The sequence below is a fragment of the Hemitrygon akajei genome, chromosome 3 (genome assembly GCF_048418815.1).
Source record: "Hemitrygon akajei chromosome 3, sHemAka1.3, whole genome shotgun sequence".
Taxonomy (NCBI): Eukaryota; Metazoa; Chordata; class Chondrichthyes; order Myliobatiformes; family Dasyatidae; genus Hemitrygon; species Hemitrygon akajei.
In genome coordinates, this window is record NC_133126.1 from 31,598,867 (window position 1) to 31,619,325 (window position 20,459).

The 20,459-nt window shown below is 44.6% G+C and overlaps 1 protein-coding gene across 4 annotated transcripts in view; it reads left to right on the plus strand.

The window, feature by feature from the left end:
- ttll5 (tubulin tyrosine ligase-like family, member 5) overlaps positions 1–20,459 on the plus strand; it is a 449,168-nt gene that overhangs the window by 370,424 nt on the left and 58,285 nt on the right. For all 4 annotated transcript variants that reach the window (XM_073039478.1, XM_073039482.1, XM_073039479.1 and 1 more), the window contains one exon: positions 10,044–10,185. In XM_073039478.1, the coding sequence (XP_072895579.1) occupies positions 10,044–10,185 (142 nt within the window). The remainder of the gene's footprint in view (positions 1–10,043; positions 10,186–20,459) is intronic.

Sequence of the window (20,459 nt, forward strand, 5' to 3'; positions counted from 1 at the left end):
TGCTGGGCAGCTCTTGCGCTGGCACTGAACAGTGCCGGATACAGATGGTGTTGCAGGGACAATCCCACATACATAGGTATAGGTACACACATACATACATACACAAACAGAAGGCCACTAACTCATAATTATTTTGACTTCTCCACTCCCCTCACTCAATGTGCAGAGAATGCACTGCTCTCCACTTTCTCAGCACTAATCCCAACCTCACCATCAAACCCATAGCATGGATGGTCTGTTGTGGTCTGGCAGTCTAACCTGCTCTGTGCAAAGGGCAGATGGCAACTTGAGACACCTCCTCACACCAAACGCTGGACCTGAACCCTGCCACAGTCTCCATACCATCACAGACCTCATCTCTGCTGGAGATCTTCCATCTACAATATTACTTTTCTGTAAACTCCTGTCTCTTACACAAATATCCAGGTTTGTTTTCACAACATAGGTTAGGTCCCCAGGTTTTCACAACATGGGTTAGGTCCCCAGGTTACCTGGGGAGATAGCTGGGACCCAGGGAAAAAGGACAGAAAAGGTTCATTGTATCCTTGAGAGTAAAGACAAATCTCAGCAGGATACAGTTTGATCTTAATTCTGAAATTGTTTCAAAGTACATTTATTATCTAAGTATGTATACATTATTCAACCTTGTGATTTGTCTCCCAACAGGCAACCACAAAACATAGAAACCCAAAAGAACCTATTAAAACTAAGAAGACAGTCAAATACCCAATATGCAGAGAGAAAAAAATATACCGTAAATCATGCAAACAATAGACAGAAGCAGATAGCCTTCTGAACTGAAGTTCACAAAGAGTCATCCACAGACCCTTAGCTCAGCGCAAACCGAGCAGTGAGCTGAACCAGCCCATCCCATGCCTCAGGTCCTGATGCCCATGACCCTTTCAACCTGACCTAGTGCCTAAAACATCATCCAAACATCAGGTTCAGTCACTTCAATACACCTCTGGGGCTTGGATCCCACCACCTCAATTCGCCCTGTACCCAATCTTTCCAATTTGGCCTGGCACTTAAATCAATCAAACCTCAGGTCTTCTTCACTATCGGCAATGGGCTCACTGCCTTGCCTCACCTTGGTTCTCCCACAAAGATTTGCCTCCAAGTCCAGAGGGAGGTTACAGGCTATTGTTTGTGAAGATCGCTTACCAGAAAGAGTGATTAACAAATTATTTAGATGTTTTCTTTGTTTTATTGGCCACCAGCCAGAAGTCACTGAGACTCACCAGCGCTGTCTTAAACCAGAATTGTTTATGACGTGGGCAGCACCAGTTCCCCATCCCTAATGCTTGGGCTGATGGTCTTACATCATCTTTCTGAACTGCCATATGATGGATTTGGAGGATGGCAATAAAGAAGTCTTAGTCAGCTGCTGCATCATACTTTGTGAATGATATCCAGCAGCCATAGTGGTAGTAAGTGAGCTTATGGAGCTGTGACTCGGTTGTTGACAGGCAGATTATTTAGTCCTGGTTGGTACTGAGTTTATTAAGTCTTCCTGACGCTGTACAAAATTCCCTTTAAAATGCCTTCCTCTCACTTTAAAACCTATGCCCTCTTGTTTCTCAGAAGCAAAATCAGAATCAGGTTACTGACATGTGTCATGAGATATGTTTTGCGGCAGCAGTGCAGTGTAATACATAGAAATAATTGCTATAAGTTACAATAAAAACTAAAATAAATAAAGGAAAATAGGAATAGTGAGGTAGTGTTCATGAGTTCATTGACCGTTCAGAAATCATGAACACTAGCTCACTATTCCTCATTGATGTAAGGGGAATGTTTTTTATACACACAGGGAATGGTTGATATCTGGAACTCACTGCCAGACGAGGTGCTCAAGTCAGACACAATCACTACATAGAACATGGAACAGGACAACACAAGAGCAGTCCCTTCAGCCCACAATATCTGTGCCAACTACGCTTCTAAAGCATTAGCTCAATCGCTGCTAAGCGTGTTTCAGGCACCTATCACTCTCTATGTAAAAAAATGTTGCCTTGTAAATCTGCTTTAAACTTTCCCCTCTCACCTTAAAGTTTGACCTTTAATATTTGATATTTCAACCCTGAGAGAATGGGTAGACAGTTATAGTCTATCTGTGCCTCTCAGAATTTCATATACTTTGGCCAGGTCTCCCCCCCCCCCCCAGCATTTGACAGTCCAGTGAGTACAATCCAAGTTTAGCCAGCCTCTCCTGATCACATATGCACTTTTGTCCAGGAAGCATCCTAGTAAACCTCTCTGCACTCTCTCTAAAGCCTCCACATCCTTCCTGTAATGGGATTACCAGAACTGCACTCAAGACTCCCAAGTTTGAACCTTTCATACAGCTGCAACATGACTTCACTATTTTTATATTCAACACCACGATCCCAATGAAAGCAGGCATGCCATATTCCTACTTTACCATCTCATCTATCTATGTTGCCACTTTCAGGGAGTAGTGGACTTGCACACCAAGATCCCTCTGGACTTCAGTGCTGCCACTTACTATGTGCTTTCCTCCTACCTGCAGGGCATGTCTTTTACTCAGAGTGGTGGGGGTGTGCAGCTGGCTGCCAGGGGTCCTGATAGTCGCATTTAAAAAGCTGTCAGACACATGAACAGGCAGGAAATGGAGGGATATGGATCTTGTACATGCAGATATTTTTCTGTGTTCTATGTTCCATAAGACATAGCAGCAGACTTAGGCCATTCAGCCCATTGAGTCTACTCTGCCATTCCATAATGTTTTATTTGACCTTCCAAAGTTTCACATCTCATACTTAAAGATAAAAATTAGCTTTATTTGTCACATGTACACCAAAACATTGAAACATACAGTGAAGTGCATTGTTTGTGTCAAAGACTAACACAGTTCAAGGATGTGCTGTGTATTGTCATACTTCTAGTGTCAACATAGTAGACCCACAGCTTACTAATCCAAACCGTACATCTTTGGAATGTGGGAGGAAATCAGAGCACCCGGAGGAAACCCACTCGGTCCCAGTGAGAACATGCAAACTGTTTATAGCCATGGTGGGAATTGAACCCCAATCATTCCAGCTACAAAGTGTTATGCTACCATGCCACCTATGTGTCTTGTTTGAACTCCATCTGCCATTTCTCTGCCCACATTCCCAATTGATCTATCTCCAGCTGAATCCTTTGGCAACCTTCCTCAATATCCACAACTCTGCCAATTTTTATTCATCTGCAAACTTACTAATGAGCCTACTGCGACACGTACAAAATGCTGAAGGAGCTCAGCAGGTCAGGCAGCATCTATGGAAATGTCGACGTTTTGGGTCAAGACCCTTCTTCAGGAAAAGGGAAGGAAAGGGGAAGATGCTAGAATCAAAAGGTGGGGGAGGGGGAAGAGTCTGGCTAGAAGGTGATAGGTGCAGCCAGATATGTGGGAAAGCTCAAGGGCTGGAGAAGAAGAAGGAATCTGATAGGAAAGGAGAGTAGACCATGGTATAAAGGGAAGGAGGAGGGGACCCAGGGGGAAGTAATAGACAGGTGAGAAGAGGTCAGAGGCCAAAGTGGGAAATAGAGGAAGACGGGGGTGGGGAGGGTATATTTTTAACAGAAGAAGAAATCGATATTCATGCCATCAGGTTGGAGGCAACCAGATGGAATATAAGGTGTTGCTCCTTCACCCTGAGTGTGGTCTCATCTTGGCACAAGAGGCCTGGGAGTGATATGTCAGAATGGGAATGGCGGTTGGAATTAAAATGGTTGGGCACCAGGAAGTTCCACTTGTGGCAGCTGGAGCAGAGGTGCTGAACAAAGCCATTCCCCAGTTAATGCAGGTCTCACCAGTGTTGAGGAGGCCACATCAGAAGCACCAGACACAATAGCCGACCCAGCAAACTGACAGGCAGTGTTGCCTCACCTGGACGGACTGTTTGGGGCCCTGAACAGAGTTTATGGGCAGGTTTTGCAGTTAGGCCACTTGCCCGAAGGGAGATTAGTGGGGAGGAACAAATGGTAAAGGGAATCGCGAAGAGAGCAATCCCTGTGGAAAGTGGCAGAGGTAAATAAATGTTTAATGGTAGGATCCCTTTGGAAATGGCAGAAGTTGCAGAGGCTGATGTGTTGGATACAGAAACCGATGGAGTGGTAGGTTATATTTTTGTCCAGATCATGTATATCACTAATAACAGAGGTCCCAGCACTGATCCCTGCAGAATCCCCTGGTCACAGATCTCTAGTCAGATTAATACTTACTACTCTCTATGATTAGAGGAGATTTAGACAGACAATTAAAAAGGCAAGTCAGAGAAGGATATGGACTTAATATTTACAAATGGGATTACTGTTGATGTCCAATAAGGTCAACATGGACACACACGAGGAAATCTGCAGATGCTGGAAATTCAAACAACACACACAAAATGCTGGCGGAACACAGCAGGCCAGGCAGCATCTATAAGGAGAAGCACTGTTGACGTTTTGGGCCGAAACCCTTCGTCAGGACTAACTGAAAGGAAAGATAGTAAGAGATTTGAAAGTAGTAGGGGGGAGGGGGAAATGCAAAATGATAGGAGAAGACCGGAGGGGGTGGGATGAAGCTAAGAGCTGGAAAGGTGATTGGTGAAAGTGATACAGAGCTGGAGAAGGGAAAGCATCATGGGACGGGAGGCCTCGGGAAAAAGAAAGGGGGAGGGGGAAGCACCAGAGGGAGATGGAGAGCAAGCAAACAACTAAATATGTCAGGGATGGGGTAAGAAGGGGAGGAGGGGCATTAATGGAAGTTAGAGAAGTCAATGTTCATGCCATCAGGTTGGAGGCTACCCAGCCGGTATATAAGGTGTTGTTCCTCCAACCTGAGTTTAGATTCATTTTGACAGTAGAGGAGGCCATGGATAGACATATCAGAATGGGAATGGGACGTGGAATTAAAATGTGTGGCCACTGGGAGATCCTGCTTTCTCTGGCGGACCGAGCGTAGGTGTTCAGCGAAACGGTCTCCCAGTCTGCATCGGGTCTCACCAATATATAAAAGGCCACACCGGGAGCACCGGACGCAGTATACCACACCAGTCGACTCACTGGTGAAGTGTCACCTCACCTGGAAGGACTGTCTGGGGCCCTGAATGGTGGTGAGGGAGTAAGTGTAAGGGCAGGTGTAGCACTTGTTCCGCTTACAAGGGTAAGTGCTTACAAGGAAAGCAGAAAGAGAGGTGGAGGCTCTCAGGATGAGGCTTTTCATTCCAGGACAAAGGAGATGTCTTCCTTTTTTAAACAAAGGGGCTTCCCTTCTTTCACCATCAACTCTGCTCTCAAACGCATCTCTCCCCTTTCCCGCACATCTGCCCTCACCCCAATTGGGATAGGGTTCCCCTTGTCCTCACCTACCACCCCACCAGCCTCCAGGTCCAACGTATAATTCTCCGTAACTTCCGCCACCTCCAACAGGATCCCACTACCAAGCACATCTTTCCCTCCCCCACTCTTTCTGCTTTCCGCAGGGATCGCTCCCTACGCGACTCCCTTGTCCACTCGTCCCCCCACCCCTTCCCACCGATCTTCCTCCTGGCACTTATCCTTGTAAGCGGAACAAGTGCTACACCTGCCCTTTCACTTCCACCCTCACTACCATTCAGGGCCCCAGACAGTCCTTCCAGGTGAGGTGACACTTCACCTGTGAGTCGGCTGGTGTGGTATACTGCGTCCGGTGCTCCCGATGTGGCCTTCTATATATTGGTGAGACCCGATGCAGACTGGGAGACCGTTTCGCTGAACACCTACGCTCGGTCCGCCAGAGAAAGCAGGATCTCCCAGTGGCCACACATTTTAATTCCATGTCCCATTCCCATTCTGATATGTCTATCCATGACCTCCTCTACTGTCAAAATGAATCTAAACTCAGGTTGGAGGAACAACACCTTATATACCGGCTGGGTAGCCTCCAACCTGATGGCATGAACATTGACTTCTCTAACTTCCATTAATGCCCCTCCTCCCCTTCTTACCCCATCCCTGACATATTTAGTTGTTTGCTTGTTCTCCATCTCCCTCTGGTGCTTCCCCTTCCCCCTTTCTTTCTCCCGAGGCCTCCCGTCCCATGATCCTTTCCCTTCTCCAGCTCTGCATCACTTTCGCCAATCACCTTTCCAGCTCTTAGCTTCATCCCACCCCCTCCGGTCTTCTCCTATCATTTCGCATTTCCCCCTACCCCCATTACTTTCAAATCTCTTACTATCTTTCCTTTCAGTTAGTCCTGACGAAGGGTCTCGGCCCGAAACGTCGACAGTGCTTCTCCCTATAGATGCTGCCTGGCCTGCTGTGTTCCACCAGCATTTTGTGTGTGTTGTTTCAACATGGACACAGTGGGTTGAATGATCTGTGTTCCTGTGCTATATGACTCTATGAAGCTCAACTGTTAAGAGACTGTACACCATTAAGAGCAACACCTTGGCAATGTTGATGAGCAGAGGGATCTTGGGGTCCAAGTTCATAGATCCTTGAAAATGTCTACACAGGTGGATGGGTGTTTAACAGATCATATGGCATGCTTACCTTTATTAGTTGAGACATTCATTTCAAAAGTCAAGAAGTTATGTTGCAGCTGGAGTATTACATACAGTTTTGATCTCCCCATTATAGAAAGAATACTGAGGCTTTGGAGAGGGTGCAGAAGAGGTTTACTGGGATGCTGCTTGGATTAGAGGGCACGTGCTATAGCGAAGGGATGGACAAACTTGGGTTGTTTTATCTGGAGCAGTGGAGGCTGACGGGAGATCTGATGGAGGTCTATAAGATTACAAGAGACATAGATGGAGTAGACAAACAGTATCTATTTCGTAGGGCTGAAATGTCTAATTTCTGAGAGCACGCATTTAAGGTGAGAGGGGATAATTTCAAAGGAGACATGAGAGGCAATTTTTTTACACAGAGAGTGGTGGTAGAGGCAGATCTGTACATTAGATACTTTTAAGAGATATTTAGACAGGCACATAAATGTGAGGGAAATGGTAAGTTTAGTTGGCCATTTGATTTCTAATTTAATTGGTTTGACACAACACTGTGCTGTGCTGAGTTCTATGTTCTATGAATCTAAACATTGATGGTAATGGTTGATTAGATTTCCAGCACATCACAGAAGTCATCACGTTGTGATTATGCTGAACATTTCCGCACACGACTAGGACTTATATAGGCCTGTCTAATTTACCAGAAAACAGTAATTATCAACGAGGGAGGTAATTGGAAACAGAGCGGTTGATATCTAAGGCAATTTAATATTACATTACTGACAACTTTCCATTATCTGTTGCAACTTTTCTCTTTCTTTTTAAACAAACAAAGTTACTGACCCAAGAATCCCACATCAGGTTTTCATTTAGGAATTTTTTTTTGAAAAGGAAAGACATTAAACAATTAAAGAAAAAAAATCCCATCTGTCCTTTTGCGTGGAGCCTCTTGCTTAGCCAGCCAATCCAGGGTCTCCACACCCAAAATAAACACAGATAGTCTTCAGGGTGGCTTGGACAGGACTGGATGAATAGACGGTACGGTCAGCCACTGAGGATACAGCAAAGGGGGAAGAATATCTGTCCCTTTCTCTGTGTGCTACTCCACTAAAGAGTTTACACACAGAATTAGCAGCTTTTTTTGAAATAGAGAAAGGAAACAGGGGGTCTGTTAAAGTCATAAAGAATGAATCACCTCATAATTAGTTTGTTCTGGGCCTTGGCTGCTGTCGCTCTTCTCTGTGTTAACTTTGGCCTCAAACGCCCATTTGTTATAAAAACAGAAAGAGTATAAAAAACCCTTACTGCATTCCATCCCTTTCACTAACTGACAGCAGCTCTGGCCCTCAGCCAAGCTCCTTCATGCAGTCAGCTTATATTCCACTCAACCTGATCACGCGCCAGCTCTTTCAATCCCCCTCCAATCTAATCATACACCTCCTCCCATCTCCAGTCTCCTTTCTTAACCCCTTCCCTTCTCCCCACTCCTACCCAACCCCCACCCTTCTCATCCCTCCTCTTCTCCCTCCCTGCATTTTATTCCTCACTGTCCCCTCCCTTCCTCTAACCTCCTGCTTTCCTGCTTGCACTGCTTTCCCCTGCCTCCCTCCTCCTCTCTCCTCCCAATTGTAGAGTCCCAACAAATGAACAGGAAGGAGCAGAAGTTTTATTCATGGTTGCTGACACAGCATACCTGCCAGAGAGTCCAGCAACTTCAAACAACACCCGTATTCTTTGAAACTTTGAAGGGAACATCCCATGGTCTGTATGCCAGCCTGTAAACCATTTCAGTATGTTTGGCACTAGAAACATAGATTCATCCCCTCAGAATATGTTTTCCAGTCTAAGCATGCGCTCTGTTAAAATATATAATGCCTTTTCTTTCCCTTTGCCTAAAGCTTGAAACTGTACAGCACAGGAACAGACCCTTCTAAACTAATCCCTTCTGCCTATGCAATGTCCAGATTCTTGAACACCCCTCCACCAGCCCCCTGGAACACACATTTTAGGCACCTACCACTCTCTGTGTAAAAACCCTGTCCTACACATCTCCTTTGAACTTACCCCCTTTTACTTTAACTGCATGCCCTCTGTTATTAGACATAGTAACCCTGGGGAAAAAGATACTAGCTGTCTGCTCAATCTATGCCTCTCACATCTTATAAACCTCCATCAGTTCTCCCATCAGTCTTCACCATTCCAAAGAAAACAACCCAAGTTTGTCCAACCTCTGCTTATAACAATATCCTCTAATCTAGGCAGCATCCTGGTGAACCGCTTCTGCACCCTTTCCATAGCCTCTGCATCCTTCCTATGATCTCAATCTGAATCTAAATGGGTGAGTAGAACTGAATTCAGCACTCCAGATGTGGCTTTACTCAGGTTCTATAAAGCTGTAACATTACTTCCTGGACTCTTGAACTCAGTTCCTTGGGTAATAAAGGTACATCTTCTTTACCACAATATCGACCCATATAGCCACTTTAAAGAAGCCGTGGACTTAGACTCCAAGATCCCTCTGCACATCAACTCTGTTAGGGTGCTTCAGTAAAATTGGTAAGGGTTGACAGGGGTATACCAAATTTCTTTAGCCTCCTGAGAAGTAGAGATGCTGGTGGAATTTTCTTGGCCATTGTGTCTATGTTGTTGGCCCAGAATGTTCACCCCCTAGGAACTTGAGCCTCTGACCCTCGACACCATTGATACAAACAGGAGCATGTGCAGTATTCCCTTCCTGAAGTCAATGACCAGCTCTTCTGTTGTTGTCATTTACTCATGACTCATTGTTATTTGGGATACGGCTGACCTCAGTGGTAATAACTGTAGATGGAGCTAAAGCAGAATGAGGCTCGTGGCTTCTGTCTCTAGTGGTCTCAACCATTTCTTGAAATCACATAATATGAAATGAATTGGCTGGTTTATATGATGTTAGGAAGCTGAGAGATTGTTCACTGAGCAGAGTCCCTGGTTGACAGTGACTGCAGAAGCCTTCGCCTTGTCTTTGGGAAAAGCTCAAAGTTAAAAGTAAATTTATTATCAAAGTATATATATGTCACCATATACAAAGTTCAAAGTAAATTTATTATATGTTTCACCATATAGAACTCAAGAGACTCATTTTCTTGCAGGCATGCTCAATAAATCCATAAACTGGCTTCTGCCTTCATTGAGGGTGGAAGGTTGTCTTCTCCAACTGGACTCAGCAGGTTTGTGAGGCTGCAGGAGAGTGTGGCTATGAGCGCTAAATGCAGCTCACACACTTTGTTCCGGCTTTTGGCCCAGTTCAGTGGTTTGGCATCATTTTCATGTTGCTTCTGGATTACTTCTCTTGGTCTCTTCCCTAGGCAACATGGCAGGAGGGGGTTTTATGTTATTCTGTCAATCCCAGCTTCTCACCCAATGAGATGAGTTCCACAAAGTGTGTGGGACTTTTGGTATTAGATGCTGATCACGGTGACGTGTCTCGTATGCATGCTAGGAAGTGAAGGGACCAGTTGGTGAGATGTGTTTTGTCCTTTCAGTCTTGTCTGCCTCTAAACCGCCTCTATCTGTCTCTTCCGGCAGTGGTCCAATGGACATCAGGTACCCAGAGCACAGACACCAGTCCGGTGCCGGTGAGATGCCATTCCAGTGCACACTGCAACAGCTGCAGCAGCAACACCAGCACAGCCGCCAGCTGCTGGATGCCAGCCGAGCACGGCACCAGGTAAAACCAGTGAGTCCTGTGTGTGCCCGGGTAGAGACAGGTGGAGCTATTACCTGATCAGGGAACGAAACACTAGACACACACCAATGTGCATACTGGACACCGCACTGGTGGCCACATTGGATACTACGTCAATGCCCACACTGGATGCTACACCAATGTCCACACTGGACAACAAACCACTGTCCACACAGGGCATCATCAGCTCAACACAGTCTAACAACCACCAGTAGTGGGAGTGGTTACCAGTAATAGTGGAAAATGCACACTGGGTCCATTGTAAACAGAATGGTTGGGATGGCGAGAGAGGTGAGGTTGTTTTGGCATGACCTGTTTCAAAGGACAGAAATCCGGTCCCACCATCCCTGTCTGAACTCCTGAAATGACATATAGACAGGTGCATTAAAATCTCTCAGATTGTATTCAACAACTAAATGGGACTGTTGTATGTGTGCAGCACTACCTCACTGAGTCATCTGCAAGTGTTTCATGCAATTAATTCATTTATTGACTTCCTTAACTATTCAGACATGAAAGCTTTTCCCAATACTCAAGAGCACTATAAGGTAGCAGTACATACAGTGATTTTAGCACCTTACATAGAGCATAGCAGTAAAAATATGAATCAGGGCATTACAGAAGGTTACCTAATTAAATTCAATATCTGAATGTTTTTGATTAATCTGATTGAAGTTGATGCTGGCTCTTTCTGTGTAAATTGTGGCCATTACAAGACTTAAGTGCCACAAGAGCTTGAATGGCTGTTGGATGTTCTGGGGTTTAGATGTACAAATGGGACAAGGAAGGAGGAATAGTATCACAGCTGCATGAAGGGAGATTTCGTCAATGGAGACAACGGAATATTCTATAGACACCACCCCTTCCTGCCAGTAGCACAGAGATACTGAGGAACAGTTCGGGAAACAGATTTTGGAAAGGTACAAAAATAATCGGGTGATTTCAACTTTCCTGATATTGATTGGCACCTCCTCAGTGCAAAAGCTGAAAAGTTCAGAGTAAATTTATTATATATATATATATATATGTCACCATTTACAACCCTGAGATTTGTGTTCTTGCAGGTATACTCAATAAATCCATAATACAATAATAACCATAATAGAAATAATGAAAGACTGCTCCAACTTGGGCATTCAACCAATCTGCAAAAGACACAAATGGTACAAATACAAAATAGAAAGAAAGAATAATAATAAATAAATATCAAGAACATGAGGAGAAGAATCCCTGAAAGTGAGTCCATAGTTTGTGGGAACATCTCAATAATGGGGCAAGTGAAGTTGTGTGAAATTATCCCCCTTGGTTCAATAGCCTGATGGCTGAGGAATAATAACTGTTCCCAAACCTGGCTGTGTGAGTCCTAAGGCTCCTGTACCTTCTTCTGGATGGCAGTAGCAAGAAGAGAGCATGTCCTGGCTGGTTGGAGTCCCTGATAATCGATGCTCCTTTCTTGGGACAATGCTTCATGTAGATGTGCTCAATAGTGGGGAGGGCTTTACCCGTAATGGACTGTGCTGTATCCACTTCTTTGGTAGGATTTTCCATTCAAGGGCATTAGTCTTTCCATACCAGGTTGTGATGCAACCAGTCAATATACTCTCCACTACATATCTTCCAAAGTTTGTCAAAGTTTTAGATGTCATGTCAGATCTACTCTAACTCTGAAGTAGAGGCACTGTCATGCTTTCTTTGTAATTGCACTTACGTGCTGGGTCCATCAAAACGATAACATAGAGGAATTTAAAGGTTCTAACCCTCTCCACCTCTGATCCTCCAATGAGGGCTGGCTCATGTACCTCTGGGTTCCTCCTCCTGAAATCAATAATCAGCTCCTTGCTCTCGCTGACATTGAGTAAGAGGTTATTGTTATGGCACCACTCAGTGAGATTTTCAATCTCCCTCCCAAATGTTGATTCATCACCACCTTTGATTTGGCCTACAACAGTGGTGTCATCAGCAAATCTGAATATGGCATTGGAGCTATGCTTATTCACACAGTCATAAGTGCGAAGAGAGTAGAGCAGAAGGCTAAGCACAGCCTTGTTGTGCACTTGTGCTGATGGAGATCTTGGAGGAAATTTTGGTGCTAATCCTGCTAATCCGAACTGACTGATGTCTGCAAGTGAGGTATTGCACAAGGAGGTATTGAGGGTAAGGTCCTGATTAGTTTTGAGGGGATGATAGTATTGAATACTGAGTTGTAGTCGATGAAGAGCATCATGATGTATACTTCTTTGCTGTCCAGATCTTCCAGGGTTGGGTGAAGAGCCAATGAGATAGTATCTGCTAAGGACCTGTTGCTCTGGGTGAGCCAACTGGGAGCAGATCCAAGTCACTACTCAGGCAGGAGCTGATATCTTTTATTACCAACCTCTCAAAATACTTCATCACTGTGGACGTAAGTGCTACTGGATGATAGTCATTGTGGCACTTCTTGGGCATTGATTATAATTGGACTACCAAAGCAAAAGATTTCAGTGAACGTTCCAGCCAGTTGATCAGCACAGGTATTTGGCCAGGTACCCCATTCTGGGCCAGATGCTTTTGCGATTCACACTCCTGAAGGCTTCTTGCATGTCAGCCTCAGAGTCTGATTACCACAGGATCATCGGGAGCTGTGAGAGTTCATGATGGCAAACACAAAGCGAGCATAGAAGGCATTGAGCTCATCTGGAAGTGAAGCCCTGCTTTACTTAACTTTATAAGAGGCAATTGTATTCAAGTCCTGCCACAACTGTCAAGGCTTCCATAGTTGATTCAAATTTAGTACGGAATTGCACTTAGCCTGTCGGGTGACTTTCCGGAGATCATATCTGGACCTTTTGTAACTTTCTTGGTCACCAGACTTGAATGCTTCTGATCTGGTCCTCAGCAGATTGTGGATCTCATGGTCCATCCATGGCTTCTGGTTGGGGAAGACTCTGATTTTGTGGGGACACACTCATCTACAAATGTTTTAATAAGGTCCGTGACAGCCCGTGGTGTATTCATTCAGATCTACAGATGAGTCATAGAAACTCAGAAAACTTACAGCACAGTACAGGCCCTTTGGCCCACAATGCTGTGCTGAACCATGTACTTACGTTAGAATTAACCATATAACATATAACCATATAACAATCACAGCATGGAAACAGGCCATTCCGGCCCTCCTAGTCCGTGCTGAACTGGGTACCTCGGGTTACCCAGAGCCCTCTATTTTTCTAACCTCCATGTAACTATAAAGGAGTCTCTTAAAAGACCCTATCGTATCTGCTTCCATCACCAGCACCGGCAGCCCATTCCATGCACTCACCACTCTCTGCATAAAAAACTTACCCTTGACATCTCTTCTATACCTACGACTAAGCACCTTAAAACTGTGTCCTCTAGTGTTAGCCATTTCAGCCCTGGGAAAAAGCCTCTGACTATCCACATGATCAATGCCTCTCATCATCCTATACACCTCCAACAGGTCACTTCTCATCCTCCATCACTCCACGGAAGAAGGGCCAAGGTTCATTCAAACTATTCTCATAAGGCATGCTCGCCAATCCAGGCAACATCCTTGTAAATCTCCTCTGCACCCTTTCCAGTGTTTCCACATCCTTCCTGTAGTGAGGTGACTAGAACTGAGCACAATACTCCAAGTGGGGTCTGACCAGGGTCCTATATAGCTGTAACGTTACTTCTCGGCTCTTGAACTCAGTCCGTCGGTTGGTGAAGGCCAATACACTGTATGCCTTCTTAATCACAGAGTCAACCTGCACAGCAGCCTTGGGTGCTCTGTGGACTTGGACCTAAAGATCCCTCCGATTGTCCACACTGCCAAGAGTCTTACCATTAATATTACATTCTGCCATCATATTTGACCTACCAAAATGAACCATCTCACACTTATCTGGGTTGAACTTCATCTGCCACTTCTCAGCTCAGTTTTGCATCCTATCGATGTCCCGCTGTAACCTCTGACAGCCCTCCACACTATCCACAACACCCACAAATTCAGCAAATTTACTAACCCTTCCCTCCAGTTCTTCATCCAGGTCATTTATAAAAATCACAAAGAGTAAGGGTCCCAGAACAGATTTCTGAGGCATACCACTATTCACCGACCTCCATGCAGAATATGACCCGTCTACAACCACTCTTTGCCTTCTGTGGGCAAGCCAGTTCTGGATCCACAAAGCAATTTCCCCTTGGATCCCATGCCTCCTTACTTTCTCAATAAGCCTTGCATGGGGTACCTTGTCAAGTGCCTTACTGAAATCCATATACACTACATCTACCGCTCTACCTTCATCAATGTGTTTAGTCACATCCTCAAAAAATTCAGTCATACTTGTAAGGCACGACCTGCCTTTGACAAAGCCATGCTGACTCTTCCTAATCATATTATGCCTCTCCAAATGTTCCTAAATCCTGCCTCTCAGGATCTTCTTCATCAACTCACCAGCCACTGAGGTAAGACTCACTGGTCTATAATTTCCTGGACTATCTCTACTCCCTTTCTTGAATAAAGGAACAACATCCGCAACCCTCTAATCCTCTGAAACCTCTCCCGTACCCATTGATGATATCATTGCCAGAGGCTCAGCAGCCTGGGGTATATCTCATCCAGTCCTAGTGACTTGATGCTTTCCAAAGATTCCAGCTCATCCTCTTTTTTAGTATCTATATGCTCATTAAATGTTTAGATGTGGTAGAATTTTTTAAGTGTGTCCTGAAAGGATTCTTGATAGAATACATACTGTATATTGTATACAAGAGAAGCCAGAGAGTGGTAATAGATGATTGCTTCTCTGACTGGAGGCTTGTGACTAATGGAGTGCCACAGGAACTGATGCTGGTTCTGTTATTGTTTGTCTTCTATATCAATGATCTAGATGATAATGTGGTTAACTGGATCAACAGATTTGCAGATGACACCAAGATTGGGAGTGTAGTGGACAGCGAGAATGACTATCAGCGCTTGCAACAGGATCTGGACCAGCTAGAAAAATGGGCTGAAAAATGGCAGATGGAATTTAACTCAGACAAGTGTGAGGTGTTGTACTTCGGCAGGACCAACCAGGGTGTGTGATAGGGCACTGAGGAGTGTTGAAGAACAAAGGGATCTAGGAGTATCGGTTCATAATTCACTGAAAGTGGTGTCACAGGTAGATACGGTCATAAGGAAAGCTTTTGGCACATTGGCTTTCATAAATCAAGCAATGAGATGGGATGTTATGTTAAAGTTGTATAAGATGTGGGTGAGGCCTAATTTGGAGCATTGTTTGCATTTTGGTCATTTACCTACAGGAAAGATGTAAATAAGAATATAAGTACAGAGTAAATTTACAAGGATTTTGCCAGGACTGGAGGACCTGTGTTATAAGGGAAGATTGAATAGGTTAGGACTTTATTCCTTGGAACATAGAAGTATGAGGGGAGATTTGATTGAAGTATATAAAATTATGAATGTTATAGATTGGTAAATGCAAGCTGGCTTTTTCCACTGAGGTTGGTGGAACTACAACTAGAGGTTATGTGTTAAGGGTGAAAGGTGAAAACTTTAAGAGGAACATGAGGAGGATCTTCTTCACTCAGAGGGTGATGACAATGTGGAAAGAGCAGCCAGCGCAAGTCGTGCACATGAGCTCGATTTCAACATTTAAGAAAAGTTTGAATAAGTACATGGATGGTAGAGGTATGGTCCCTGTACATGTCAATGAGAGTAGACAGTTTAAATGGCAGCTTAGATGGACCGAAGGGCTTGTTTCTGTGTTGTACTTTTCTATGGCTTAATGACTTCATACAGGATGCTTAGCAATTGGGAGAAACAGAGGGATCTTTGAATCTAAGGCCCATAGATCCCTCAAAGCTGCTGCACAAGTTGATAGGGTGGTTAAGAAAGTATATGGTGTATCGACCCTAATTAGTTGGATTGAATTCAGAAGACATAATGTAATGTTGTAAGACTGATTAAACTACACGTATAGTATAGTGTTCAGTTCTGGTTGCTTCATTATAGGAAGAGTCTGCACTGTTCTGTGTTCTGTGTTCCCCAGCCATTGGTATCCCTGGGGAGCTCAGGCCTGGCTGTTCTCCCTCTGATGGGTTAGTGCAAGCAACTGCAGTGACTCTGTCATCTGCTGACAGCCACAGCACTACAGAAATTCACCGGGGCCAGTTCAGCACATTGAGTCTTTCTCATCCATTTTATAGCCATGACTACAAATCAGCAAATACTTGGTAGGCTTTAAAGTTTTCATCCCTGCATGATGAGCACTGATGCTGAATCAGGGACCTAAGAAAATTTTGCATCTAGTGATCATAATGCCATTAGTTTCAAGGTAATTATGGAAAAGGATATGTCTGGTCCTTGGGTAGAGATTCTAAATTGGAGAAGGGCCAACTTTGATGGTAAAGGATCTCGCAAGTGCAGGCTGCGACAGGCTGTTTGCTAGCCAAGGTGTACTTGATAAGTGGGAGCCTTCAAAAATGAAATTTTGATAGTACGAAGCTTGTATGAGCCTTTCAGAATAAAAGCAAGGATAAAATGTTTAGGAAGCCATGGTTTTCAAGAGATATTGAGGCCCTAGTTAAGAAAAAAAGGAGTGCATATAGCAAGTATAGGCACATAGGAACAAATGAGGTACTTTAGGAGTATAAGAAATACAAGAAAGCACTTAAGAGAGAAATCGGTGGGGGGGGGGGGGTCCCTACAGAAGGCATAAGGTTGTTCAGGTAGACAAGGTGAAGGAGCTTCTACAGATATGTTAAGAGCAAAAGGATTGCATGGGACAAAATTAGTCTTCTGGAAGATCAGAATGGTAATCTATGCATGGAGCCAAAAGAGCCAAAAACCAAAATTGAAACTTCGGCAGTTTAACGGGGGCACGACTGCGCAAGCGCGTGTAAGTCGGACCGTGAGGCAACGGGAGTATTTAAAGAGAACAGTTAGATGGAGCGGGCGACGGAGTAGCGGGAGACAGAGTAGGAAGGCTTTGTCTCGAGAGGCTTCGGCGAGCAGAGGCTGAGGACGAGCTTCACTCCAAGTGAGGTAAGGCCGGGTAAGTTCCTTTAAAAGGAGAAAGTTTCAAAAGTTGAGGCAAGTATTGGGTAGGTCATGGCAGCTGAGATCGGCCCCGTGGTTTGTTCACCCTGCAGCGTGTGGGAAATCAGGGATACTTCCAGTGTCCCTGACGACTATGTGTGCAGGAAGTGTGTCCAACTGCAGCTTCTGGCAGACCGCATTGAGCATCTGGAGCTGCAATTGGATTCATACTGGAGCATCCGCGACGCTGAGAAAGTCTTGAATAGCACGTTCAGTGAGTTGGCCACACCGCAGGTAAAGGCTACACAGGCAGAAAGGGAATGGGTGGCCACTAGACAGCGTAGCAGTAGGCAGGTAGTGCAGGAGTCCCCTGAGGTCATCTCCCTCCTAAACAGATATACTGTTTTGGATACTGTTGGGGGAGATGTCTCATCAGGGGAAGGCAGCAGCAGATGAGTTCATAGCACCATGGGTGGCTCTGCGGCACAGAGGGAAAGGAAAAGGAGTGGGTGAGCTATAGCGATAGGGGATTCGATTGTAAGGGGAATAGATAGGCGTTTCTGCGGCTGCAAATGAGACTCCAGGATGGTATGTTGCCTCCCTGGTGCAAGGGTCAAGAATGTCTCTGAGTGGCTGCAGGACATTCTGGAGTGGGAGGGTGAACAGCCAGTGGTCGTGGTGCACATAGGTACCAACGATATAGGTAAAAAACGGGATGAGGTCCTACAAGGTGAATTTAGGGAGTTAGGAGAGAAACTAAAAAGTAGGACCACAAAGGTAATAATCTCTGGATTACTATCAGTGCCACGTGCTAGTCAGAGTAGAAATAGGAGGATATTTCAGATGAATACGTGGCTTGAAAAATGATGCAAGGGGGAGGGATTCAAATTTCTGGGGCATTGGAACCAGTTCTGGGGGAGGTGGGACCAGTATAAACAGGACGGTCTGCACCTGGGCTGGACTAGAACCAATGTCCTAGGGGGAGCGTTTGCTACTGCTGTTCAGGAGGCTTTAAACTAATGTGGCAGGGGGATAGGAACAAGTGCAGAGAGACAGAGGGGTGTAAAATGAGGGTAGAAGCAAAAAGTAGTAAGGTGAAAAGTAAAAGTGGCAGGCAGGCAAATCCAGGGCAAAAAGCAAAAAGGGCCACTTTTCAACATAATTGTATAAGGGCTAAGAGTGTTGTAAAAACAAGCCCGAAGGCTTTGTGTGTCAATGCAAGGAGCATTCGTAACAAGGTGGATGAATTGAATGTGCAGATAGTTATTAATGAATATGATATAGTTGGGATCACAGAGACGTGGCTCCAGGGTGACCAAGGATGGGAGCTCAACATCCAGGGATATTCAATATTCAGGAGGGATAGACAGGAAAGAAAAGGAGGTGGGGTAGCATTGCTGGTTAGAGAGGAGATTAATGCAATAGAAAGGAAGGACATTAGCCTGGAGAATGTGGAATCGATATGGGTAGAGCTGCATAACACTAATGGGGCAGAAAATGCTGGTGGGAGTTGTGTACAGGCCACCTAACAGTAGTAGTGAGGTTGGGGATGGCATTAAACAGGAAATTAGAAATGCGTGCAATAAAGGAACAGTAGTTATAGTGGGTGACTTCAATCTACATATAGATTGGGTGAACCAAATTGGTAAGGGTGCTGAAGAAGAGGATTTCTTAGAATGTATGCGGGATGGTTTTCTGAACCAACATGTCGAGGAACCAACTAGAGAGCAGGCCATTCTAGATTGGGTATTGAGCAATGAGGAAGGGTTAGTTAGCAATCTTGTCGTGCGAGGCCCCTTGGGTAAGAGTGACCATAATATGGTGGAATTCTTCATTAAGATGGAGAGTGACATAGTTAATTCAGAAACAAAGGTTCCGAACTTAAAGAAGGGTAACTTTGAAGGTATGAGACGTGAATTAGCTAAGATAGACTGGCAAATGATACTTAAAGGGTTGACGGTGGATATGCAATGGCAAGTATTTAAAGATCGCATGGATGAACTACAACAATTGTTCATCCCAGTTTGGCAAAAGAATAAATCAGGGAAGGTAGTGCACCCGTGGCTGACAAGGGAAATTAGGGATAGTATCAAGTCCAAAGAAGAAATATATAAATTAGCAAAAAAAAGCGGCACACCTGAGGACTGGGATAAATTCAGAGACCAGCAGAGGAGGACAAAGGGCTTAATTAGGAAAGGGAAAAAAGATTATGAGAGAAAGCTGGCAGGGAACATAAAAACTGACTGTAAAAGCTTTTATAGATATGTGAAAAGAAAAAGATTGGTCAAGACAAATGTAGGTCCCTTACAGTCAGAAACAGTTGAATTGATCATGGGGAACAAGGACATGGCAGACCAATTGAATAACTACTTTGGTTCTGTCTTCACTAAGGAGGACATAAATAATCTTCCGGAAATAGTAGAGGACCGAGGGTCTAGTGAGATGGAAGAACTGAGAGAAATACATGTTAGTAGGGAAGTGGTGTTAGGTAAATTGAAGGGATTAAAGGCAGATAAATCCCCAGGACCAGATGGTCTGCATCCCAGAGTGCTTAAGGAAGTAGCCCAAGAAGTAGTGGATGCATTAGTGATAATTTTTCAAAACTCCTTAGATTCTGGATTAGTTCCTGAGGATTGGAGGGTGGCTAATGTAACCCCACTTTTTAAAAAAGGAGGGAGAGAAAAACCGGGGAATTATAGACCGGTTAGTCTGACATCGGTCGTGGGGAAAATGCTAGAGTCGGTTATCAAAGATGTGATAACAGCACATTTGGAAAGAGGTGAAATCATCGGACAAAGTCAGCATGGATTTGTGAAAGGAAAATCATGTCTGACAAATCTTAGAGAATTTTTTGAAGATGTAACTAGTAGAGTGGGTAGGGGAGAGCCAGTGGATGTGGTATATTTAGATTTTCAAAGGGCTTTTGACAAGGTCCCACACAGGAGATTAGTGTGGAAACTTAAAGCACACAGTATTGGGGGTATGGTATTGATGTGGATAGAGAATTGGTTGGCAGACAGGAAGCAAAGAGTGGGAGTAAACGGGACCTTTTCAGAATGGCAGGCAGTGACTAGTGGGGTACCGCAAGGCTCGGTGCTGGGATCCCAGTTGTTTACAATATATATTAATGATTTAGACGAGGGAATTAAATGCAGCATCTCCAAGTTTGCAGATGACACAAAGCTGGGCGGCGATGTTAGCTGTGAGGAGGATGCTAAGAAGATGCAGGGTGACT